Source organism: Centrocercus urophasianus, unplaced genomic scaffold (assembly GCF_019232065.1).
Source record: "Centrocercus urophasianus isolate 14NV4802_14NV808 unplaced genomic scaffold, USGS_Curo_1.0 seq_10, whole genome shotgun sequence".
Taxonomy (NCBI): Eukaryota; Metazoa; Chordata; class Aves; order Galliformes; family Phasianidae; genus Centrocercus; species Centrocercus urophasianus.
This window is the reverse complement of record NW_024884142.1, coordinates 85,220,958-85,247,118: the sequence shown is the minus strand read 5'-3', so window position 1 is coordinate 85,247,118 and position 26,161 is coordinate 85,220,958. Positions and strand designations below refer to the sequence as shown.

The following is a 26,161-nucleotide window of genomic DNA, read 5'->3' as shown; positions in this document are numbered from 1 at the left end:
CCCCCTGTCCATGAGAGCTAACTGCAGTACTGGGAAGCCATATATGCATGTATTTGAGAGGGTAATTGCATGTATCAAACTGACATGACAGTATACATGCATCTATTAAATAAATTGTCAATTTCATTTTCACCTATTAAAGATCAACTTCAAGACTCTGCGTATGATAATACAATCACATTTATTTATGCTAACCAGCCTGCTTAAATGACAGGTGGAGATTCATCAGAGATGACGAAGAAGGAGTTTTACTCGCAGCACTCCATGGATCTCTGGACTGACCCTAAGCAATCACTTAATCTTTCATTATCTTCAGTTCCTCACATGAAAAACCCTCCTAACTGTGCTTTGCGCTGCTTTTTTTTTTTTTTTTTTTTTTTAAAAAAATAAAATGCATAAAGGTATCCAAATGATAGGAACTATGTAAACTGTAATAGGAACTATTGTTACTGTAGATGTATTGATAATTTTGGATGTTGATTGAGCATTTAGCTGAACGGCTTCAAGAGCTGATTCGTATTTGTGACAGAGTTTATTGAACATTTTAAAATGGATTCTCATATAATTACAATGAATATTTTAAAATTAATAAGTACTAAATAAGGCACAACAAACACAAATGATAATTCAGTAGCCAGAGTGATAATGTGAGTTCATTGGAGCTCGATCCCCTCTTCAAATATTAATTCACTTGCTGAATTATTCATTTCCTTATTTTATGAATTAATCGGTATCTTGGCAGTTTTGCAACTTGACATCTTTGTGTACAGCAAACCAGGCAGGGATATGACGGCATCTTACACTGTTCACTAGTCTCTAAAGGAGGAAATTTCCATAAGGTGACAAAAGTGTCACTGGAGAATGACAAACCATACTCTTAATTTAATTTCTTGTGTGCTCTTCGCTTATTCACTTGACATTACTAGTGACTTTGCATATGTTACACCTAAATATAATTAAATGTCCTTTTCCCATAGACTTGAGATGTTTAATTAGTGTTTTCAAAGTCATTTGTCCCTGTTGCTTTCAACCTTTCCCACACTGTGACCTTATTTGACAATATATTCCCTTCCCATTGGCACACAGCATGTAATTTTATGCCTGCTCAGGAGAAAGGCAGGATTCAGACATTCTGTCTTTAAAAGGCAGCAAGATTATTTAGCTGCTTGAATTCAAGTCTAACCTACACATTCCCAGAGGAGCCACCAATTTTAAACGCCGAAACAAAACACGCATGCTGTTGCTAAGGGCAAAACTGTTATTAGGTGCCGATTGATTACTGCAACAAAATAAAACCGAAGACACCAGAACTTGGCAGGACAAGTTAAATATGGTTTATATGAAAATCCGACCAGAGATTTTCTAGAGGTTATAATCTGAGGCAATTCCAGTTTAGAATGAAGCCTCTCTTTGTGCTCAGTCCTAGATGGTCTTTAAAGACCACCCAAAACACCCAGATCAAAACTCAAACCTCTTATACTTTCAGCAGGGCTTGTATACTTGCACCAGCACTTCTGTTCTTGACTAGCTGCCTGGTAAAGTAGCTACTGCATAAAAATAAATGTAAAGGGCTGCTGCTGAGGGAAGTTTCTCTCAGGTGTGAAAAAAGCCGTTCTGTGTTGCTCCTCTCAGTGTACTTTTCTTTTGTTTGGATTTCGTGTCAAGGGCCATGGTTTAGTGAGTACTATTGGCGATAGGTGGATGGTTGGACTGGATCATCTTGAAGGTCTTTTCCAACCTCGGTGATTCTGCGATCCCTTCTCCTGGCCCAAGGGGAACACTGGTGAGGCTGGGGGGCAGCTGTCAGCGCTATACTGACGTTACCTAGTCACCCTCAGTGCTGCTGCCACCAGGGCAACTCAGCGTCCAGAGATGGAACAGAAACTGGTGGGCGTTACATTCAACCAAGAGCCACGGTGCAAGAATTCAGGTTATGAGATCGAGTCAGCCCCTCAACGCGCCTACCTTCAGAGACGGGGCGGCTGAGAAGCCGACTTTTCCTCTCAGCCAAGTACTCAGGCACCTCTCGCATGCCGATTACTGCATAACGACTTGGCCCCGAGGTGCAAACTCCGCCTGCAGCGGCTGAGCGCCCTCCGCAGCACACAGCGGGCGAGAAGCAGCCGCCCCCTCACAGGGGCGCCCGAGCCACCTCTCCAACGGCTGCCAGCGTCACGTGACGGCCGTAGCGAGGGGGGCACTCGGCTCCGCGCATGCGCCTTGCGCGGGACCGCGCGGCTCCCGCTGCGAGGGAAGGCGGCGACCGCTTCCGGGTCGGGCGGCGCGGCGGCACCATGTCGTGCGCCCTCGTCCCCTTCGGCCGCTTCCAGGATCTGGAGGCGGCCCGCGACTTCCTGTGCCCTCACCGCCGCCAAAGCAGCGCCGTAGCCGGCGGGGAGAGCGGTGAGTCCGGCTTGCCGCTGGAGGGGAATCTGGGGTTTGGCTCCGCGTGCGGGGCTCGGTGGGGCGGCAGCCCGGCTGTGCTGAGGATACAGCCTGCCGAGGAAGGTGCCGGCTGGGCGTGCCACGTCTGCAGGCTCTGCCGTCACACTGCCGGGCGCTTCTGGTGCCCGTCCGACCTGCCGCACTCGTCTCCGTCCTATGGGGTGTGAGTGAAGCTCGTCAGGCACTGCGCGTCTCCGGCTTCACCGTGGAAGTTTGCGGTGTCCTACTTAAAGGAGTGCAGCTCTCAGAGGGTTCTGTTAAAGTGCGCATGTCTGAGACCGCAAAGCGCGCTGTGAGCGTGCTAAAGAGTTAGTTTGGTGGCTCCGACGAGAACAAAAGAAGTCACGAAGCAACTGGTCAGGAGTTGGAGACCGGGTTTGTGTTGCACGGGTCAATCCACATCATGGAATGGATTTGGTTGGAAGAGATCACCCGGCCCCATCCCCAGTCGTCGGCAGGGCTGTCCCCCCAGTTCAGGCTGCCTTCATGCAGCCTGGCCTGGAGCACCTCCAGGGATGGGGTATCACAGCTCTGTGGGCAATGCCAGGGCCTCACCGCCCTCTGAGTGAAAAATGACTGCCTGAAATTTAGGCTGAAAAAGCCAAGCTTGCTGTGTTCCCACAGAATGACTGCAGATCCAAACCCAGGGCTCACAGCACAGTGACAGAGATGTGATTTGGCATTGACTGTGTGTTGCTGTGCGTGGCTGCTTTTGTTCTCATTTGAGCCACCAAACTAACTTTAGCACAGTCTTTGGGCTTTCTGGCAACAGTGTGGAAGGAATGCATTTGAAGAAGCTGATTGGGATCCTTCTTAAGTTCTCTCATCTATGAACTGAGCTATGAGGGAATGCTGAGATGCTTATTTGAAAAAATCTTAAAGGTTTTGTAGGAGATCAGAAGGGGCAAGGCAGCACAGAGATTGTGAAAATGTAAAAATACACTGTAACTAATTTACTGCTGAATCTTGTTGGCTTCTTTTTTGTGTTTATGGTTGAATTTAATACACTCTATTGTCGAAATGCACTTGGAAAGAAGTAATTTGGGAATAATTTTATGTAACTCGTCTCGATTGTTGTGCATCTTCGATTATTCAAAACTCCTAATAGAAAGCAGTAATGTTCTACTACCATGCTTCTCATTTTAATCCTATGGTACTGTGAAAAATGCACACAGATTCTGCATGGCTCATCTCTTAGTGTCAGTGGTATCTAAAGGATTCTGGAACTGATAGCACCCTGTTAAAGTGCCTGTTGGATACTGAAGATAAAAGCTGAGGATTGTGTTTGTTTCTAAAGGTGCATGTTGAAAGAAATTCAAGTATTTCTCTATCATTTGATAATACATGCAAGACTGATGGGTGTAAAGGAACTTCCGGATGCTTCTGTTGGTGTGGATTCATCAAATGGCAGCTGTAAAGAGAGGAGGCGTTTTGTCTGTTGTAGAAGCACAAAAAAATGATAGCAGCATTGAGATTGCATGTTCTAGAATGTGCTGTTCATCCTCTTTAATGAGTAGACTCTATTTGGGGCTATTTTTGTATTTGCTTATTTAGTCATCAAGGCTGAGTATCAAAACTGAGCGTTTCTCAAAGTACCATTCATTTAGACTTATTCACATCTTTAGGATTGGTAGCTGTAATTTTTTTTGATACTGCAGCTATTGGCTCTAAGTGAGTTAGAGTCCTCAAAGCGACTTTAATTAAAGCACACAAACACGCCATGTTGGAGCACAATGTCTCAGTGCATTCATTTTTGATCAGGTGGAGCACTGTTATAATTTGTAGAGGGGTCATGTTAAAAACGAGCACGTTGTGTAAGTATCTTAAGTGAGGGGAAAAAAGAAATGGATTTGGCTGTGTGGAATGGGAGGTTCCTTTCCCTTTACATTTGTTTCGGAGATCGTAGAAATCATTGTCATTGTTTCTTGCTGCCTGCTTTCCTGCCACTCTGCAGTCTAAGCAACTGAGTCACTGAGCTGTGAGGATGTTTGGAAACGTGTTATGCTGGGTGAGATGGTGTAGGTAATGCCGTCACTGCTGCTCCTGAGGTCTTGTACTCTGAGTTGCTGTTTTTGTCTCTTCCTTTATTCTTTACACCTACATATTAATCCAGTCATTTTTCTTAGTCAGTAGCTGAGTTGTGTGGCAGATCAGAGAAGCACCTAAGGTTTCCTATAGTCATTATAATTTGAGGAATTTATCTACAGCTTATTTAAAGTGATGTCAGGGATCACTGTTCTACCAGATGCTGAACTGAAACAAATGTACAGCACGTTAGTGATGTAGCCAGGTGGGCCTGATGCTAGGTAGGACTTAGGGTTATCAACATGAAGTAAAACCAAAAATTCAGTACTTGCCTGTTGTGCAGATATTCGTAGCTCGTAAATGTGTTTATCTCCCATTACACAAATGACATTCTTCCCCTCCCAAATCATTTCTCCTTGGGAGCTCCCAGGTGACGATGCTTGCATGTAGTACTAAGCAGGTAACTTCAGGCTGGTACATGGCTCAGCCTACAACATTAAAATGCTGCTGCTTACTTTGGGTGGGGCTGGGCATGAGACTGAGGGGGATGTTTTGACCTTGGTAGATGATGTCTAGAGCCAAGAGGTATCACTTCTCTGCCTCTTTTTACAATAGGAATGAAAGATAACCTTGGTAGAGGAGCTCTTCTCCAAAACCCCACAGTGTTAAATTGACAGCATACTGAAAAGCATTCTTCAGCCCCATTCCTTGAAACCACATATTTGGAACTGTGCTTAACACACTTGGCTTTATCTAGACTAACTAATTTGATTCAGAAATTCAGAAAGCCAGACTTTTTATTTCAGAGCTTCAAACAAGGTTAAAAAAATGCATTACAAAATTAATTTCTAGCTGGCATTTGGCTATGGGATTCTTAAGTGCATCTGTATGCCTCTTATTCAATTTGTGTTTTCCTGTTGAAGAGTCTCTTGATAAACTTTTTTGTATTGCCTCTTTAATTAGATCCTCGCTCTCCAGATTGTGTTGTATACACTGAAGGTTCTTTTCTTTCCGTTCCTGTAAGATATAAAAGAGGATAATGCCTTCATTATGTTTCATATGTAAAGTACATTCTGAGATGCAGGGCAGATGAAAACTCACGTGGTAAAGTGGTGTCAGAGTACTTTGTCCAAACATCCTTCACACCAGTTGGTGTTCTTGTTTGTTTTGTTCTGGTTGTTTTTCTGTTTTTACTGCTGTAACATCTTTAGTGGATAGCTTTCCTTCTTTCTTGTTGTGACTGATGGAGCTGCTTGCAATTGAAAAAGGAAGCACGATGTCTTATGTGTCATCAGTTTCATTTCTTTCGAGTGTTGTATTGTTTCACATTTCCTTCCTGTTGTGCTACCTCCAACTTTGTTTTTGGATAATCTATGACTGTAAACCATGGAAATTTGCAGCATTATTTGAAAAAGTTATGTAGTATGGGATCATTTTAAATCATGATTGTTTTTCTTGGATTAAAGCAGTTAAGAGATTCTTTCTCCCTTAGATGGTCACAAGAAATGCATTAGCTGGTTTTTGTTTCTTTTTGGATTAGTGGGCAAATTTAATTTGAATGCCATCTTTTTTCTTTTTCATTTCTTTTAAGATAAGAACAGAACAGATCTGCAAAAGGGCTTCCTAATAATGCTGTCAAAGCAGCCCAGTATGTCTGACAGTCTCCAGTCAGGGGGAGTTTGGGAAGAAATGCCCCGTGATTACTGAATGGCAGAAAGTTGTAAAATTATTTTTAAATAAGTCCTTGGCTTGAAGAGAAAAGAAGCTGATATTTCTGCCCATGTGAAATCCAGGCATAGAACAAATTGGTGCATGACTTGGTTTTATATGCAAGTAGGATGTATGTGTTACATTTCTACATGATACAGCTTGAGACTTTATGGACTAAAATCTAAAACCATGTTGAAGACAATATTCTATCTTGAACACTTTATTCAAATCTATCTCATTTAAAAAAAGAAAAACAAACAAAAAACCAACAAACTTTTTTCACTCATATATCCACATATATAGGGGTGGTCTGATCACCGTAGCTTTTTTCTGCACCCAGTTTTCAACACATGTTCTCCATCTTCTTCTGAGGGATATTTTGTGATGCATTACCACTAGTGAGTAATGCTGTGCTGTGGTTGAAGTATTACAGGTGTGCCCCCCTGCTGGTTCTCTCTCCATTATTTCTGAGATGAATCACTTGTTTAATACTCTGCTTCACTTGCCATTTCAGTTGCATTGCGTAGGTGAAGTTCTTGATATGGATAGAGGCACCGTTTTTCCAGAATCCATGCCCAGAAGATGGAAAGAATGCATACAGGGGCTTGAGAAATGTGCATCATTAAAGTACATGGGGCAGTCTGTGTAATACTGGGTGGATACAAAGGAGTAAGCTTGTAATGGCTGTAAGCTAGAGGACTTGCTGGCCTTACAGAGCAGGTCACAGCTGCGAGAGAACTTTGCAGCATCACCAGTGGGATGATGCCTCACTATTACCTCATGTTTTCCCGTCTGTCTGGATTTCTGAGCTATCTAGATTCATCTGAAAGATGATGACAACACTTGTAGTACAGCTGTGCGCATAAAGGCTGCAGGAATTGTAGCGGTGAGGGTTTTATGGTGGGTGTTGAGTCTCAGCATTGATGTGGCAGAGTTCTGGTAGAATAGTTGGTCTGTTCTGTGCTCTGGGGATTGAATTGGCCCTGATGGTGCTTCCTGGAGGTGGTTTTGACTTTCTGGACTATGATGCACTGACAGTTTTCTTTCCTGCACGAATTATATAGAAAGGAGTTTTTTTTTCTTTTGAGATGATAAACGCAAATGGAAATAGAATTTGGTTAGCTAGCTTAAACTAAATATTGACTTGGTTTCTGCTTTCTTCTTGCAGCTTATGTTCAAAATGCCGTAATTCTCCTTTATCTATATGTACACTGGAAAGTCATAAAGCCTCATCTTGTATTTGAGCTTGTCTGTTGTTGTTACGCAGGTAGACCTCTTGAGATAACTGCGCAGCCAGCTCTGTATTGGCGATGATGCAGTAAGCTGGCTGACTCACCCGTCTCATAGATGGTGGAGAGGTTTCAATTTTAACAAAGGTTACTCATGTATTAGTTGTTTGGTCATACACAGTCTTGTGAAACATCTCAGCAGCGTTGGTGGAATGCTTCTTTCTTAATTAATTAATATTACAATATTTTTAGAGTTGTTTTTCTTCATTAATGGTACAAAAGCTTAAAAAATCTGCGTAAGTAGAGTGTAGATTTCAATTTCTGTTTTGTTTTCTAGCTTGATTTTGTTGTTAAAGCAGCCAGAGGTTTTTAGAGAGTGTTCTTGGTATAAACATTCTTGTTCATGCTGTTTGGTCATCCAAAATGTCTGAACCTTTCTTGATTAAAGCTAAATTTAAACTAGGTTGAGATGAGATGCTTTAACTTGTTAAGGTCCAATGCAGCCATGACATCAGTTAATGAAGCTCTTAGAAGAACTCCTCAGAAAATGCTTGAAGTCTAAAGAAACCTGAAGCAGTAACGTCAATACATCAATTTCTGTACTTTTTTTTTTAAAGCTATCACAGTGATAAGCTTGTAGTCTTATTGAAGCTTTCAGTGATGGTGGTGGTTCAGAATTGTGTTAAACCTGCTCACTGCAGGAGCTGTACATCTTTTACTATTTAGTGCCTGTGTGCAATTAACCTTTGGATCTTCAGTTCCCATCAAATGCAGCATTTTTAAATGAAAGATTTTGAAATGTTGTTATGAAAGACCAATGCCTCATCCCTGGTAAGACAGCTGAGAAGTAGGCTTCTTCCTACAAATTGCAGTTTTCTCAGCTTATTTGAGCTATTTTGTAAGCTTGTGGTTTCCCTGAGGTTTCTGAATGATGTAACTGAAACCGATTGGTGTCTTGTTAACTTTCCCCTGCATTGTTTTGCCAAGAGGTGAATAGGCAGTGCCAGTGTGCTCCTTTTCCCTGTGGAGGCTGTAGCTTCAGCTTTGCTGTGGCTTCTTTGGGAGCAGTTGAATCTGTGTTGTCCTGGCCGTGGAGATTCTGTTATCAGAGGTGAATTTCCTTGCACACAGTCATTTCCTGTCAAAATGGACTTACCTTGCTACCGGCTTGTCCTGCAATTGACTGAAAAACAAACCAAAAACGCCAATATGGAAAGGAAGATAATTTTTCATACAAAATTATTTCACAAAAATTTTCACACATGGTTCTTATGATGTTGCAGGGCTTCTGACCTCGTCAGTATGATGCTCAAAGACACAGATGTGAATCCTTGAAGGGATCAGACAGCGTCCTGTCTCCTTACTTTCTCTTTAGCTACCTGCTAATATGTACAGGATTGTACTTTTGCTGTCTTTGAAGGAGTAACAATTTTGAATAAAGCTAAAGCGTGGTTTTTACAGAAAGGTCTTAGGTCTTCATAGCTCCTGTTGTTTTAGCTTGCTGAAACAAACTAGGAGTTTGTCTTGGCTCTCCTGAAAGAACTGTGGAGAAATTGAGAGAAGGCTAAAGTGGCTGAATGATTTGTTCAGTAAAGCACAGAGGCCCTGCTGAAGGATGTGTTGCACAAGGCGCCGTAAGCTGTTACAGCCCAGAGCTCTGCGCACAGTCTGTCAGGTGCTGCTGCACCTGTTTCTAATCTGTACTTAGGTTACATCTTGATTTTGTTGGCTTTTTTTTACTCTTTCATAGATTTAAAGTGAAGATAAATAGGAAGAAATCCAGCTCTACCTCTTCATGTTGTTTTTTCTTTTTTTTTTTTCCCTGCAGAGCTTGTTTAGTATCTACTGCTAATAAAGTTACAGTGCATTGGTGGAGAAAGGAAAACAACTGCCAGTAATCCACTTTGTGATTTTTCTTGCTTATGTCATATTCATGTGAGTGTTTTTTTTTTTGTCTGTTTAAAGCAGGTAAACCAACAAACTGGGAAGATGGTGGCTGGGGAGCCTGGGATGAAGCAGAATTACCAGAACCTGTAAGTTCATATGCATGAGTTCTAGGTCTCTGCATTTCAATCTCATTTTCCCTTGCAGTTACTGTGGAGGCACTAATTCAGGCATCTTCTTTCAGAATCTAGGTGACTCTCAGAAAAACTGTTTCATAGCATATGCATATGCATATAAAAATATCGTGGTAAGAATAAACACCAAACTAAAACATTCTTCTGTGAATTGCAGGAGAGCTTCCTTCAGTATGTAACTGTTGTGGTAGAGGAATGCATTGTAAGGTGTAAGTAACTCCAGTACTTAAAGTGCATTATTCCTGATTTTTAGGAATAAATAAGAGAACTGATACGATCTTTTAGAACTGGTCTAAAAACTCGAGTCTACCTACCTGGAAATGGGTACATTCCTTCATTGCTGTCTGTTTTTTCGTTGCTTTGATCGGGTCACATCCCTCATTCTTCTCTTACTGCTTGCCATTCCAATATGTAACTAATATTAGGAAGTGCAATTACCAGAAATCTAAAAACAGTGATGTAAGCTGATGTAATTACATGCTGTGTCCTCTGTGTCAGCTTTAATGGTTTGCAGCTGCCTGTGTGGTTTGGGGATGACAGTCCAAAATATTCATGGGGAATGAGGAATGCTGGAAATGCATCAGATTTGGATAAAAGTGAAAGAGTAAAGTGGTTTAAAAAAAAAAAGTGTAGATTTTAATTTTACTTGGAACAAGTGCCTGAAAATAGCTTTTGAGGGAAAAAAGGAGAGTAGTTAACTTTATTTAGATACGGTGGCAAGGAAGAAAAAGTATTTCTATACTTTGCTCTTAGTAGCTGTCTGAATGGTGTCTTTTGGGGGCCTGGGCATGACAGTGAAGTTGTGGTGATCAACCAGTCTTAAATGTAGACTTTGAAATCCTGAACCGCTGGTGTAAATATCTTTCTACTAGTCACACAGTACTCTCTTTATGTTGTGATGTATGGATGATATTAAAGAGGAGATGAAATTAAGCAAGCAGGATGAGGGCTGCGCTGTTGCTCTTTGCAGGGAGAAAAACATCCTTCTTCCAACGAGCGTATTTGAGAATAATGCAGCTAGCCTGGGGTTGGTGTTGAGGGTGAGACTTATAGCTGTCAGGAATGACTTGCATAAGGTGTTAGGGAAGCTGTTTCTGTATAGAAATCCTCTGCATCCGAACGAATCATCTGAAGAAAACTGCTTGATAAATTCCATGTTAGAGCTAATAGGGGAAGTTGAAGAATCCAGGCCTCGCCTTGCTAAAAAAAACCCTGTTCTGTATTTATCTCAATGTGCAGGAAGTATGCCTGAGGAGTGGGGCAGAATCTTCAATTTTTTACTTGAATGAGGAAAACTGTGTTATGAGGGAAAATATGTTATTACAGCTGAGGTGAAAAGTTTGGATGAGCATGGTGTGTCCTAGGGATGAGTCAGTCCCATGCTGATGTCAGGGAATAAAAGGGAGTATAAAAACTTTCAAATAGGATAGATATTCAGCTCTCATTTCAATGAAGTGAAATTCTCAGCCACATTTGTATTACAAGTGTCATAAGCTTTTGTAATTTGGTAGATTCAGCAAGTGTAACTGAATTGTAATTGATCTTTTCCTCAAGCATTTCATAGAATCTTAGCATAGCCTGAGTTTGAAAGGACCCCCAAGAATCACTGAGTCCAGCGTGTGGCTCCACACAGGACCACCCAACATCCAAGCCATATGACTGAAAGCAGTGTGCCAACACCCCTTGAACTCTGCCAGCTCAGCACCACAACCCCTGCCTTGAGCAGCCTGTTCCATGCCCGGTGTTTGAGGTGTTTTAGTGTCTGAAGAATGTTTCTACATATATACACATATGTTTTTCTTCTAGAGGAGTTTCCTACTTCTTCATTTTAGGGAGTTGTAGGTGAAAACAGCTCTGCATTTAATCCTCATATGTTTCTTATAATTAGTTGAGTTGGAGCTAGTTTTAACTGGGATGTGTAGCTTGTTGTGAACCATGTGGTTTGCTAGTAAGTATGCTCTAAATCTTTTGCCATGTTTGAACTGTAAAAGGGAAAAGTGAAAATAAATATTACAATCCTAGCTCCCAGTGTGATTAAGGAAAAAGTATTGCTATAGAATTTGGCATCCATAAACAGACAAGAATGACATGAAAGAAAGATTCACTTGTATGAATCAAGTGATAGCGTGGACGAAGGTAGTTATCAGAGTATTTGCACTGTGCTGATGTTGACCAGATGATGGACATTCAGTGTATTCTTTATATGCACAGAGTGACTTTTTAATGCTGTGGCATTATGAGAGGAAATGAATGTAACAGGCAGCCATGAGTGTGGTCTGTCGGTTCTTCCTGCAGCTTTTCTCTGGACAAGACTTGCATTTCTTCCAAACAAATGCAGCTTCATTACTAATTTGCAGACTTGCAGATGTAATTAGTGTAAGGTTGATGCCTTTTTGTGCATCATGTTTTTCAATGCAAATTTGTGCTTTAGCAATTTGATAGGTAGTTGTGCATTCAGCAGTGGTATTGATATTAAGCCAAAGTGTAAATTTGAATCTTGCAGGTTGTGTTGTATTTAAAAGTCACTGCATACATTAACTAAAGCTTTACTTGTAGGAAGAAGAGGAATCTACTTCTAAGAACCAGAGAAATTACTGGCTTCAAGACTGTGTGTTATCCTTATCACCAACAAATGACCTGATGGTAATAGCTAATGAGCAGAAGGCAGTCTTTTTAGTGTGTAAGTATATGTTCTGCTAAGTATGTAAGCATATACATTTAATAGTAGTCAGGGCAAAATCTATTTTTTCCCCCTATTTCTGGAGTTATCCTTAGTAATATGAACATTGAAGAGCCAGCTCCCATTTATCTACTTGCAATGGCCTGGTTGCTTTTGCCAGTAACAATTGCAGTACATGAGTATGATATGTTGGTGATTCTTTCCCTTTACTCTGCCTTTGTAAAAACCCACCTGGAGTACTGCATTCAGCTCTGGGATCTCCGAAATAAGAAAGACATGGAGCTGTTGGAACAGGTCCAGAGTAGGGTCATGAGAATGATCAGAGGACTGGAGCACCTCTCCTGTGCATAGAAGCTGAGAGAGCTGGGATTGTTAAGCCTGGAGAAAAAGAAAGCTCTGGGGATACCTTACAGTAGCCTTCTGTTACCTAAAGGGAACCTGCAATAAAAATGTACAGGGACTCCTTATGGGGGAGTACAGTGGCAGGCCAAGGAGTAATGGCTTTAAAAGAAAGGAGTTAGGTAGTTAGATTGCATTAAGTTAATACACTGCAAGTGTTATTCTCTGAAGAGTTATGTGATCTAAAACCCATGTGGGTTAGTTGCTAATTTTTCAAAGAAAATAGGACAGCAGTGGTCCTCAGAAAGTTCCTATTGCATCAAGAATAAGGAGATGATTTAGCTTATCTGCTGGAGGGTGCTGCTAGAATGCTCAGCAGTAAGTATACCACACAGTGGCCAGAAGTGTCCTTGTGTCTTAAACTTTAGGCATCAAAGGAATGCCACACAGTGCTAGTTTTCTTAGTTGTCCATCTGCAACTGGAAGTTGATGAAACAAAGTGTCAGTTGTAATAGCACTCTGAATAGGAAAGTGTTGTGTTTTCTAGCACTATGCTGATTAAAACTTGCCAGCCTTAGTGTAGGGTTTTCATGTTCTCAGGGTTAGCACTAAAATTTTGTTATTTATTTAAGCTTCAGTGATCATCCCAAAAGAAGTTTGCATTAATTGAACCTTTTAAAATTTAATGAAGTGGGTATTACTATATGTATTACTGTATGTAATTTTTTGAACAAAACTGGTCATTTCATGATGATTTTAATAGTATATTGGATGTGGCTCTGGGCAGCCTGGTCTAGTGGTTGGCGACCCTGCACATAGCAGGGGGGTTGAAACTTGATGATTATTATGGTCTTTTTCAACCCATGATTGTTCTATGCAAGTTTGTACAAAGGTATGAGTTTTTTAGAAAAGTAAGTAAAAATAATATTTAGTCTTCAAGGTATATGTAACTTGTGGTTAATCTAAGTGTATGTAACTCGTGGTTAATCTAAGTGTGATAAGATGTATTTTATGAAAGAGCTATTAAGAATAGACTTCTGTGAGATGTAAGACATTACAGTTTTATAGATGGCATCTATTTTTAATCATAGCTAAATGGAAGCAGAGTGACAAGGGAAAAGAAGAAATGCAGTATGCTGTTGGCTGGAGTGGCTGTCTGAGTGTTGAAGAAGGGTAGGTGTTGGAATGCAGTTGTGATTAAAACATTGTTTTTCTATTTAATAATTAACAATTTGTAATGTCAGCTTTGTTTTTTGCTTTTGTCCAAGTGCATTTATGTTTTCAGACATTCATATGTTGAAAACAGAAACGGAGTAACCTGGGTGAGCTTTGCGAAGGTCACCACTCATGGGTATTGTGTCTCAGGACATGCTCATATAAATTAGGAGGAATTGTGTCAGTGCAGTTTAATGTATTTACATGTAAATTAGAAATCAAATCTGGGTTTTCAAGCTTCATATAAGTACTAGGAGAATGTTTTTTGAAAATCTGCTTTTAAAGTAGAGGTGGAATTTTGGTAGGGGATGTTGCTACTGGAAGTGTATGAAATAGTTCCAGAAATAATTCTTTCCGTTTTCAAAATCTCAAGTAAATGTGAAGATCTCTTTGGTTAAGAAGTCAGTCCAAATTACAAGCTGTGAGCAACATTCATGTGCTTTTTCTGTGTTCATCTTTTCAGATGCATTGAATTTCATCTATCTGTGACCTCTACAGTAAATAGCCTGTTACCAGTTTTTGTCACTTTTTGAAATGGTTTTGGTGCTCTAAGTCATTTGGAACAGTTAGAAAATTTGCCTTGGAAATACATTTGGTATTTATACAAAATTCCTGCTAGATCTGTCTTCAAATAACCAGACTGACACTTTCTGGAATCTCCCATATGGAGTAGGACTTGGATTTCATTATCAAGTTTGCAGTCTTGAGTTGTCTGCATTTGAGTATGCCTGTTGGCTTCAGCCTTCTGTTATGCTGCAGGAGGTGCTGAATTAATCAGCCATTTTCCAATCTGTATGATAAGCCTGCTGCTGCAGTGAATTTGAACTATTTTGTAACGTGTCCTTTCAGGGCTTTTCCCTATTCTACCACTGAAATTACTATGTCATCTTCTACTCTAAACAAACAAACTGCACAACAAATGAACAAACCCCTCTGTTCAGAGACTTAGTACTGTTCTTTGAGATCTGCTGTGGAATGGGTGGCTTTCTTTAGATAGACACAGCTAAATTTGTTACAGCTTGATTTAAGGTTTGCAAGTGTTTCCTGTAGGTGAGGGTTCTATTTCTGTGGAGGTGTCAGTAGGACAGTCTCTGCCAGATTGTCTAAAGCCTTGTGGCGTTTTTTGCCCAGAGCTGTCTTTAGCTGATATGTTGTGAGGCAGCTAAGCTTTCCTCTTAAAGATGAGGTTTCACTGAAATGGATATTAAGTTGTGATTATATTGCAATTCATGTCAAACTTGTGTTTAGGAATTTTTTTCTATAATTTTCTAGCCTGGTTATTTAATTACTCCTTGGGGAATGGAGGTGGTCTGAAATGCAAATAATCCGCAGTACTGGAAGCTTTTATGCTTCAAATGCTGTTCAGGATGTAATCTTGAATTTATATGGTATTCCATAAAATCTTTGTACTTTTTCTGTTTCCCTAGACTGTGTAAAGCTTTCTGTTGTAGAAACAGCTAAATAATTTTTGATTTGAGATATTGAAGCCTGCTCCTCTGCTTGCCTTCTGCATGCTGTGCCTGCCACGCTCAGTTTCTGTTACTTGGGAAGACCAAGTTACTTCTTGAAATGTTAAGAAGTTGTAACGATGAATACAATGGATGTAAAAATCTATTTGGTTCCATAATGTATTTCAGAACTGTGTTTTTGAGAAGTGTGGTCCAGGTGTAGTATTTGTTTTTTTAAGCAGCGAGTCTTTACTGAGAGTACTGGCGGAATGATCAGTCTTGAGTGATGAAGGAGAACAATAACAAGGTGTAATAGGCACTCACTGCAATCTGTTCAAATACTTATATGACCTTGTAATTCAAAATGTCTTTAAAAGGAAGGTTTTGTTTTTTTGCTTTTTCTCATTTGAGCTTGATAAATTATGTGCTGCATTACTATATTGTTAATATGTTTAAGATGTTGACAAGATGTCATGTAGAGCAGTCTTCTACAACTGGAAAGTAAAATATGCTTATTAGTTTTATCTTTCTCTTTCTAGTGAATGTGTGAGCAGTGTATTGTGTATCCCATTGGCAAGTCAGAAGAGGTAAGGATTGATATTCCTATGAATATGCATTCTCCTTACATTACACCCTCATATGTTTATGAGTTAGAGCAGGATTAGTTTTTAACTTCTAATGTATCTTTATGAAACAGGAGCTCCACAGGTCGTCCTGACTGGACCTGCATTGTGGTTGGCTTCACCTCTGGCTATGTTCGTTTTTACACTGAGGTATGTTTCTCAGCACAGTGAGCCCACAAGAAAGCCATTCTAATAAATATCTATTTCTAAAAAACATCTGCTTTCACAGACAATGTTTTTTGTCTTCCCTGAGAAAAAGCACAGTAATGGTGACACTTATTATTCTTTCTCTTTTAGAGCGGAGTGCTGCTTCTTGCACAGCTTTTAAATGAAGATCCTGTCCTGCAGCTTAAGTGCAGAACCTATGAAATTCCCAGGCATCCTGGTGTCACAGAACAGGTTTTGTCAGATTATTTCAAAAGCGAAGTGGCAGTGTTAAGGGGTATGGAAGGGAGTCTTCTCTGTGAATCCTCTACGTCCTTTACCAGTTTTTTCATGGGTAGAAAATTCCTTACAAGAGACTGCAGATTTCTTTTTCTAGAATTATATTATATAGTTTGAGGAGGATTCAGCACTTCTTATTAGTAATTCAGCATTTCTTGTTATTAGTAGTATTTAGTTTACTCTGTAGATTTCTTGTGGTTATCTCAGCAGCAGCATTGCAAAGGAAGGCTTAATTCATCTCCTATTTCTCATTTATGTGCACAAAATATGATAATGTATTGATGATGAAAGGAGAAAACAAAACTTGATAGGTAGGTGCCAGGAGCTCTGTGTATGCATTCACAAGCATTTATGTTCTTTCACAGAGAAGATAGCTAAAAATTGAAGCCATGTTTATGAGAGTGCTAAGGAATCTGCATAATGACTGTTTCCTACAGAGAAGTTTTTTGTAGAGCTCAAGCTACTTGGTAGAAAAGCCAGCTTTCTTTGCTTTTGGCTGAGTAGGCATGCTGTGTGCAGAAAACTAATGAAGTTAAAGACATTTCTGGGTTTGTGTTATGCATGTGTTTGTGCATTGCTAGCATGATGTTTTGAGATCGGTTTTGAAGTACAGAAACATTAAGGAATTTGAATCCTGAGTTTGTGTGACCAAGTTAATGTTTTTGTGCCCAAATGGTAATGCATGTGCTAATCCACTTAAAAATGTGGCTCATGAAGCATTGTTGTATTCTAGATAGACCTGATTTTCTGTGGTCTTCACAAGCCACTGTAAATTTTATATTTTCTCCCTAAGCCATAAAATGTATTAAGCAAGCATAAGAGCCATTGAAGGAAGACAAAATGATAAAATGTTAGGCCTGAATAACTATTTATGGGATGGCACAACACTTAGTTCTTTTAGTTCTGCCTTATTGTTTTGCCTGGGGCTTGTTAGAAATTAACTCTTTGGGTGTAATACTTGTCTTCATGTAGTTAACTGCTTATTTTCTAGCTACTGTGTTGTAACAGTTGCAGTGATTTCTCTTTTTTTTTTTTTTTTTTTGTCTTTAATTTTTTTCCTACAGAATGAAGAGCTAAGTATCCTGTATCCAGCAGCAATTGTGACAATTGATGGTTTCAGTCTCTTTCAGTCCCTACGTGCTTGTCGCAACCAGGTAGCAAGAGGTATAGTTAAGAGAAAGTTTTTATTTCTGAGTCTCTTTATTTTGTGTAATGTGAAATACTATTTACTTACACTTATCAGATATCAAGTCAAGGTAAAACTCAGATCTTTTTTGCTTGTCCTTTAGTATGGAGGCATCTTTTGCATTTGTGGTAATTCCTTACACCACAGAAAATATCCTCGGCACAAGTTGTCTGAGTGCCATTGACTACTTTGTACGTTCTCACCGTAGTGCTGTGTGCTGGTTGTGGCTGGGATAGAATTTGTTTTCTTCACAGTAGCTCATATTATGCTGTTTTGTATTTGTTACCAGCACAGTGCTGATAACACATTAGTGTTTTAGCTGGTGCTGGACAGTACATCGTGTCAAGGCCTTTTCTGTTTCTCATACTGTCCTGCTGGAGAATAGGCTGCGGTGTATGAGAACTTGAGAGGGGACACAACCAAGAGAGCTCCCTGTTTCTCATATCATGTGGTGTTGTGCCAGTAGTAAAAGATGGGGCAAAGGAAGAGGAAGGGAGGATGTTCAGAGGTAGTGTTAGTCTTCTGAAATGCCTTTTTTTTTTTTTTTTTTTTTTTTTGTGACAAAACCCTGTCTTTTTTGAAATGGCCAAACATTTGCCTGCTGGTAGGGAGGAGTGAATGAATTCCTTGTTTGACTCTGTTTATGCACGCAGCTTTTGCTTTACCTATTAACTGCCTTCATCTCAAATCGTGCAGTTCTTTTCACCATCCCCTGTGGGGGAAGTGAGTGGCAGCTGTGTGGTGCTTAGCCATGTTAACTCACAACATCATGTTAAAGTAATTCTTTGGCTAGTGAGTTGCCACATAAATATGCCTAGACCACAGAAATAAATTGTAGTAGCCTCTGTAATTTGTAGCATAGTAAACCATGCATAATTTGTAAACTCTGTAAATAGTAAATAAAGTTGTGATGGGTATTGTGAAATTCTATCCAGTTAATGGTGTTTTAATTTCATTATGGAAAGTATTTCAAAATGCCATTTTACTTCAGCAGCTATTCAAATATATGTTGAATTAAAATTAAATTATTCTTCAGATCCTATCAATTTCTTTCTGTTATTCTTTTCCTTTGACTAAGTAGAGGTGTCTTTTTTTGTGTACTTACCAACATTTGTCAGCTGCAGCATCTGGCAATGAGAATGTTCAGCCACCACCTCTAGCGTATAAGAAGTGGGGTTTGCAGGACGTGGATACAATTGTTGACCATGCTAGTGTTGGTAAGCATTTTTGTGTACCTTCATATTTGGCTTGAATGAAATTGAATGTTTTAGAGTTAAACTTGGGGTGAGAGCACTTACTAATGGTTCTGTTTGGTTAGAAATAAGTGGGAGAAGACTGATGTAGTGAATAATCTGATTAACCGTCACCAGAAGTGTATTGTATTTCTCGTTGTTTTGAGCATTCTCCTTTCAGTCTGAGGAGAGAGAAAGGGAGGCAGCTCTAGCTGTCTTGTCCTCTCATTTGGTAAGAAACAACAAAGAGACTGGATAGATGCAATTCTGTTTCTGCCAGTTTAAAGCACCATCTGGTAGGCAAATTGAGGCTGATATTGGTATGCTCCAGCACATCAAGAAACGAAAACTTGGAATTGTACCTTTCCAAAAGAAAGCAGCATACTTCTATACTCCTGGAGTCTTAAAGTCCTTAGGGATTTGCAGAAGCCTGGGAGACAGTAAACTTCATTACTCTTCCATCTTTTCTTAAAAACATTAAGTTGAAAGGGTGCTCAGTGGACAAGTGAAGTGGGTTTTGTTAACCATGTATTTTTGCTGCTAGACTGTACAGTACTGATACTGCCCTTCAGCACGTGTCTCTACTAGTTCTGTAGTCATTACTGTTTGGGCAACATGTGGAAGCTTCACTTCTCTCATTATGTCAGATTGTTCCCATTTTTCATCACTGCAACAAGTTTTGCTCAGTTTTTTTTTTATTAAATGAAATCCAGGAGACTTTGTCTTAGTTGTTTTGCTTAGAAGAGCAAATTATGTTTTTTTAATTAACTGAAATACATTAGGTTTCTGTTCAGTTCTTTGGAATTAGCGTAGTTAGGGCTACTCCTTTCCAAATGTTGAATGATCAGCCTGGAAAACAGGGCAGGAACGTATTTAGACTTAAATCAGTCATGTACTTTTGTATAAAACACCTGCTTTTATGTTTTTGGTAGGCATTATGACACTATCTCCTTTTGATCAAATGAAGACTGCCTCCAATATAGGTGGATATAATGCAGCAATAAAGAACAGCCCACCTGCTATGTCTCAGTATGTTACAGTTGGATCCAATCCCTTCACTGGTTTCTTTTTTGCCCTGGAGGTATGTACCTCAAAGCTGACTTGCTGAAATTACTTGAATGATTAATCCTTGTCATCTCTGTATCTGTATTCTTATATTCATTTTATGCTGATGTTTCACCCTTTTCTTGACCTTCAGAAAATGGAATGATTGGGAGAGTAATGTCGACCAGTTTCTGTCACTGAAAAAATTAATTCCTTAGCTCAAAACAAATGTCACAGTCATTTGTTAATTTATTGCCAGTTAGGTACTTTGAGGTTTTATTTATTAATAATTAGATTGTGGTTCTGATCACAAGCGTCTTAAGCATTTTTGGAGACCTTCAGTCTTTGGTTGTGTACAAACAGAACCACTACATGTGGGAGAGAACTAACAATTCTTGCTTAATTATACCTATGATACATTCATGCTTCCTGGTTGGGTTTTTTTGTGATTTTTTTTTTTTTTTTTAACCTTGTATTGGAGGAAAAGCATGCCAGTGTACTTATGTATGCCTTGTATATTCGGACTGCTAGCCTTATTGGGGTCAGAAGCTGACTGAAAATGCTAGAATTGAAATTTTTATTATGTGCTTGCCTCTGCAGTGTGATTAAGACAAAACTGCTAAGATTTGTGTTTGCAAGGAAATCAAAGCCATGCACCAGATAACTCTCTATAGTAAATCATACACAGAGTTTCTTTAACTTCTGTTGCAGACAAACATACTGAGCCACCAGTGACTTGCAGGAGGATTTTTTGAAATGGTAAAGAGATGTCAGAATGGCTTTGCTGGGGCAGTGAATTAAAATTTTGCAGTGTTAAAGCTATGCTTTCTGAGCTGAAAGTCCATAAAAGAACTGAAAAACTATTCTGCAGTTGAGTTCAGTGTAAGAACTATTTCTTGGCATTGTAAACACTATTCCTTCATTCCAGGGTAGGTCACAGCTATTTCTTGACTACCTAAACACTTTCCTTTGTTTCAGGGTAGCTCACAGCCACTGTTGTCTCATGTTGCCTTAGCAGTTGCAAGTAAACTGACCTCAGCATTATTTCATGCTGCCAGGTAACAAAATAAAAGATTATATTAAGTGATATGTTTTAGTAGATTCATAATAATTTGAGATTTTTTTTTTCAAAACTGTTAGTATAATTCTCCTAATGCCTTCTTCTATTGCAAGTGGCTGGCTTGGTTGGAAGAGCAAACATGAGGAAGAACCTGTCCAAAAACAGAAGCCGAAAGTTGAACCTGCAACCCCATTAGCAGTGAGGCAAGTTTGATATGCTGTCTCAGTTGCTGGAAAGCTCTTGTGTTCTTAATTATTTAAATGGTTTTGAAAGGTATAACTGATGAGCCTGTGTGTTTTTCCCAGTGTTAAACAGTGATAGTAGTTTGTAGATCACCTGTTTTAGGCTTTGTTCCATTTCAGTTTGTCATTCTGTGCAAATTACTCATCTCTTTCAACTTGTTGATATGAAAGAACAATTTGCATAGTTCAATGTCAGTGTAAATATGTTAATGTCACCTGAAATTTATCACTGAAGTACTTCAAAGAAACCGTGTGAGGTGCTTACTACTGATGATAACTTAAAGCATCTCAGAAAAATTAGGAAGTACACTGATTCCCTGTAGGATAGTGAGAGAGGAGAATGGGAAAAACAGGTTGTAACGCAATGTTTTTCATGACAGATGGTAAGAGACTAAATTTGGTTGATTTTCTCGTGTGTTTTTTTCCTTGAAGTATGTTCAAGACTACTTGGAATTAACAGGGCTTGTAAAGTAACCCACTGTTCTGAGATCCTTGTCTGACAGTGCTTCCCAAGGCAGTTATTTATCTTAATTCCTGAATTCTGGTTTTCAGTAGGGTATTAACAGACCTTCAAGATAATTCTGCTTCTCTTGCTAGACAGCACAAAAACTTGATCGTTATTTGTTAGTTTTACCCAAATCTTTTTGGTACCTTAATAAAAAGCTAATCTATTACTGTTTAGTATTTCTGAAGAAAGAAAAATCTATCTAGTGATTTTCTGTTTGATTTCTAGGTTTGGAATTCCAGATTCCCGTCGTCATGGTGAAAAAATATGTCTTTCCCCGTGTAACACTTTGGCGGCAGTGACAGATGATTTTGGAAGAGTTATTTTACTGGATGTTACAAGAGGACTTGCAATTCGCATGTGGAAAGGTATGATATTGTATGTCAATATAGCAATAATGTTTCAATATAGTGTGGCTTCTTATTTTCAGACTTGCAATTCCGAGAGTTTTTCAATAATCTAAGTTGCTCTTCATATTTGAAGTTCGTAGGTATGGTATGGTGCTTTCTAATGTTCCTGGACCTATTTCTCATCATTACTGAGAGCTTTGTATTGTCTAGATTGCAGTGCCAGAGTCTCAAGGTTTTTTTGGTTGTCAGACATGTATTTACCAGCTTTTCCCTGCTGTGGCTTTGAGTGAGGCTGTTGAAATGTGAAATAGTTTTTTGGATTTTTAAGCAAATAACATTAAATGAGTTAAATGTTACATTTTCTCATTGGTAGAGTTGTGAATACTTTGCCACCTACTTAGTATAATATATTTTGTTATAGACTCATTTTATACGTTCAAATTTTGCTTGTGGTTTGAAATCCTCATTCATACTTGCTAAAACAATTGCACAGTTTAATGAGGAGCATCTCTACTTAAACACTTGTGAAGTTTGTAGTAGGAGAAGGTACTTGCATTACTCAGAGTAAACGGACATTTTTATTGATTTACTAAAAATCGCATTTTAATAATTAGAACATATGAATGCAAACTTACATTCTACTTAATTACAATATACGTTTTCTTCCCTAACTCTTCTTTTTTGTTGTGTTGAAATAAGAAATATGGGTGCTTACTGCAGATCTTCTGAGAAGCATTTCCATCACTGCAACTTTGAAAGTACAGTCCTGATGGGTTTCATTTTCTTATGGTTTCTCCTAGAAGAACTTGTTCCTTCTGAAAGCACTGCAGCAGAGAGGAATCCTGATGGGTTCTAAATGTGTACCCTAGTTTTTAGCAGGAGTCTGGCTACTGACCAGAGATGTGCAGTTTAAATCTTAATCGCATCTAAATTTCTGTACACTAAAGAATCTGTTTTTTCTTACAAAGGATACCGTGATGCAGAAGTTGGTTGGATACAGACTGTAGAAGACCTTCATGAGAGAGAGACTGAGAAGATTGATTATTCTCCATTTGGAAATGCACAGTGTCCAAGCAGAGTGGCTCAGTTCCTTGTGATCTATGCTCCAAGGAGGGGAATTCTGGAAGTCTGGAGCACGCAGCAAGGGCCTCGTGTTGGGGCCTTCAATGTGGGGAAGCATTGTAGGTAAGACATTTTAGCATGTGGGCATGCTTTCTGTGCTTTTGCAGCACCTGAATATACCAGTGGCAGAAGTAAAAAGCACTGGCAGGCTCTTACTGTGTTACCAGCAGTGTTTATACTGAACATATCTTATTACATATATATAAATATTTATATATATAAATATATATATATAAATGGGATTTTGTCATGCTTTGTCACTATATAGTTTCTTGATTCAGCAGATGTTAAGCTTTTGCTGAATTGAACAAAAATTTTTTAAATGTGAACATCGAAGGATGCTGATTTTATTATTTCCTATAAATGCCATGATTTCTTAATTGTTTTTAGACTGTTGTATCCTGGTTATAAAATAATGGGCTTAAACAACGTTACCAGTCAGGGATGGCAGCCCCAGACTTACCAGATATGTCTTGTTGATCCAGTTTCTGGAAGTGTGAAGACTGTCCATGTACCTTTTCATTTTGCATTGAGGTAAGGACTGTTTGCTCTGCATAACTAAATTACAGTTTCTGTGTTTAGAAACTATTTATAGAGAGCCACTCTTGTGTCCCTTCTCAGACTGAGTGATTCTCTGGTAATAGCCTTATTGGTTTGTGTGCATTAACATAGTTAATGTGGTGTTACCTTTAAGTAGCTTACGTATAATTCAAGTAGAAGACTTCCATTTTATTAACACATACAAATGAAATTATTTCTCTTCAGTGATAAAAAGAGTGAGCGAGCAAAAGATATGCATCTAGTGAAGAAGTTAAATGCTTTGCTCAAAGCTAAAACCTCAGATCTAGGTAGGTCTTCTTAAATAATTTCTTCAAGCTGTATGTTATGAGGTGGTGCTTCTGTTTGTTGTCCTGTAAGTGTAGAAACAGATGTTTTGATAATTGTGTGTGCTGTAAATTATGATCCTGAAATGGCTTGTATTTTTTTTTGTAAACTACTGAAATACATTTATCTCATACAAGGATCCAGTATGAGTGTTATCTGCCCTTTAAATCTTGATTAATCTCTACTCTGAGTGCTTGCTTTCAACATGAGCCTTTTGCGACTCATTTTTGCTCTGTAATGGAGATCAGTGTTTCAATGAATGTATCCTCCTTCCTTTAAAAAATGTTCTTTTCTTATGAAAGATAGATTTGGAATAAGAGATGCCACTGAGCTGTTCTATTTTCACCAAGCTTATTTTTGGCAGCTTTTTAAAAGTATCTTAAATTCTATAGGATAAGCCAATGTGCATCACAGCTGCAGTGCAAATTGACTTGCTTTTTTCATAATTCACTTGAAAAATAGGAATTAATGTAGTAATTTTCCTTGTTCACAGACTTGATTGAAGCTGAAGCAAAGGAATTAATACTTGATATTAAATACCCTGCTACAAAGAAACAGGTGAATATTTAATGCCAGTGTTCTTCAACATTAAAAAAAAAAAAAAGTTATTAGTTTTGATAAATCTTTCTTAAACGTTTTAAAATACCTCACTTGTTCCAAGAGTTACTTGAAGCAAATCATGGAGCTGTTACTTTGACTTGTGACTTCCTGAAGGTATCTTCCACAGTAAAAGCTGAAATAATAAAAGCAGAGCAGGCCAGCAGACCTTGTTATAGGATCAAACTATGCCACAGGTATATGTGAAGACCAAAAAAAAACCTGCAAATCATTGTCAAAGTTGTACTGTTGTTGGCTTACCTTATGCCTTAACAGTAAAGTGAAGCAAATGTTTAATTCTTTTGAATGTCTGCTTAACAGGCTCTGGAAAGTATACTGACAAGTGAACGCGTGCCACTTTCGTCTCTCACAAACATCACTCAGACGTTAATGGATAATTTAGAAAAACAGGGTAGGTGGATATTTATTTTGCAAATACAGTGAGGCATTTCCACCATATCTGCAGTGCTGTAGGACAATTCTAGAACTGCTCTGTTCCGCAGAGAGGCCAAATTAGATCTGCTTAGGTTGGGTGCTAGGTATCACAGAATGTTGCTTCTACACATTAATTTTTTCTGCACAGACAGCAGATAGCTTGCTAACAAGTATGCTTTGCTATACTTGCCATGTACCTAACAACTTGTGATTATATTTAAAAATAAAAATGAAGTGACTGGGCTGAGTGCTTGCATCCAGAAAAAAAATTGCCTTCAGAAAGGAGGCTTCACAGAATTTGTGCAGAAGGCTTTTGCTTTTCTCTCTTTACTAGGAAGGCAGTAAAGATATGGTATTTTGGATCTGTAAATTTTAATGTACTGATGGCACAAAATCCTTATCACTGAAGATCTGAGCTTTGGCCAGAAGCCTAGTATCTTCTCTTGGTAAACTTCACTGATGTTTTATTCCATGTTTTGCTGGAAATCTCTCAAGAGTCTCAGGAATTGTCATTTTTCATTTAAAACAATCGAAATAAAACCCACCACCACAAAAAAAAAAGTTGCTGAAAGTCTGTGAAGTTTTCCTCTTTGAAATGATACACTTGAATCTTTCCAAGTGGTGAGAGCCTTCCTTATGCTTGAGGTAACCCCCCTTTGGGAAGCACAGCTGGGTATATTGAGGTGAGGAATAAAGTGGAGAAGCATGTGCCTGCCACTTCCTTTGCGTGTGTTGGGACTTCTCAGCAGCAGAAGCTTGCACGTTTTTCTGTTTTTATTTTCTGTGGATTCATTTCAGCTTGGTAGGTGGAGATGAGCCAAGAAATCCCCACCACTGCTGTATGGAAATTCTGAATAAATCATTTTTCAATCAGAATGACTATGTCCCTTGTCCCGCCTCAATGAAAATGTAGCAATGCATTTTTATAGTTTAGAAGCTTTGAGGGAATCTTTTGTTTTGTCCACTTGAAGTGGTGAGTAGAATGAGTTTCCCATGGGCAGTTCTGTAAGAAGTCCTTAAAAGTATATATATATATACCTAAGGGAGGTTGACAGAACCATATAATTACGGTGGTTTATTTCAGTGTGTATTTTTCTCATTAATCTCTTACGGTCATGTGTTACATTATTTCCTCACAGTCACAATGAAGAACAAAGTTGGCTCATGTTCTAGCCTTCTGTTTTCAAAAGGGTAGTATTGTATTGTATCTCCCATTTGTGTTTACTAGGTAAAAGATAACAAGAAACATGCCGGGCTGTGTGAATGT

At 39.0% G+C, this 26,161-nt stretch overlaps 1 protein-coding gene and 1 long non-coding RNA gene across 5 annotated transcripts in view; one reads left to right on the top strand and one right to left on the bottom strand.

Annotated features, from left to right (window-relative positions):
* The window catches only part of LOC122161065, a 28,105-nt gene extending 25,980 nt beyond the window's left edge, over nucleotides 1-2,125 (bottom strand). For both annotated transcript variants that reach the window (XR_006169071.1, XR_006169070.1), the window contains exon 1: nucleotides 1,966-2,125. This is a non-coding gene — a long non-coding RNA (uncharacterized LOC122161065). The remainder of the gene's footprint in view (nucleotides 1-1,965) is intronic.
* Nucleotides 2,126-2,272: 147 nt separating this feature from the next.
* Nucleotides 2,273-26,161, top strand: part of RAB3GAP2 (RAB3 GTPase activating non-catalytic protein subunit 2) — a 41,795-nt gene continuing 17,906 nt past the window's right edge. The window contains exons 1-18 of one of the 3 annotated variants that reach the window (XM_042823801.1): nucleotides 2,273-2,403; nucleotides 9,378-9,442; nucleotides 12,044-12,167; nucleotides 13,598-13,679; nucleotides 15,709-15,756; nucleotides 15,867-15,942; nucleotides 16,090-16,191; nucleotides 17,301-17,400; nucleotides 18,541-18,639; nucleotides 19,587-19,735; nucleotides 20,677-20,756; nucleotides 20,872-20,961; nucleotides 21,734-21,873; nucleotides 22,824-23,040; nucleotides 23,368-23,511; nucleotides 23,743-23,825; nucleotides 24,356-24,420; nucleotides 24,781-24,871. In XM_042823801.1, the coding sequence (XP_042679735.1) occupies nucleotides 2,295-2,403; nucleotides 9,378-9,442; nucleotides 12,044-12,167; nucleotides 13,598-13,679; nucleotides 15,709-15,756; nucleotides 15,867-15,942; nucleotides 16,090-16,191; nucleotides 17,301-17,400; nucleotides 18,541-18,639; nucleotides 19,587-19,735; nucleotides 20,677-20,756; nucleotides 20,872-20,961; nucleotides 21,734-21,873; nucleotides 22,824-23,040; nucleotides 23,368-23,511; nucleotides 23,743-23,825; nucleotides 24,356-24,420; nucleotides 24,781-24,871 (1,864 nt within the window). In that variant the 5' untranslated portion in view covers nucleotides 2,273-2,294. Of the gene's footprint in view, nucleotides 2,404-9,374; nucleotides 9,443-12,043; nucleotides 12,168-13,597; nucleotides 13,680-15,708; nucleotides 15,757-15,866; nucleotides 15,943-16,089; nucleotides 16,192-17,300; nucleotides 17,401-18,540; nucleotides 18,640-19,586; nucleotides 19,736-20,676; nucleotides 20,757-20,871; nucleotides 20,962-21,733; nucleotides 21,874-22,823; nucleotides 23,041-23,367; nucleotides 23,512-23,742; nucleotides 23,826-24,355; nucleotides 24,421-24,780; nucleotides 24,872-26,161 lie in introns of all 3 variants that reach the window. The other 2 variants (XM_042823807.1, XM_042823793.1) reach the window with 2 other exon arrangements.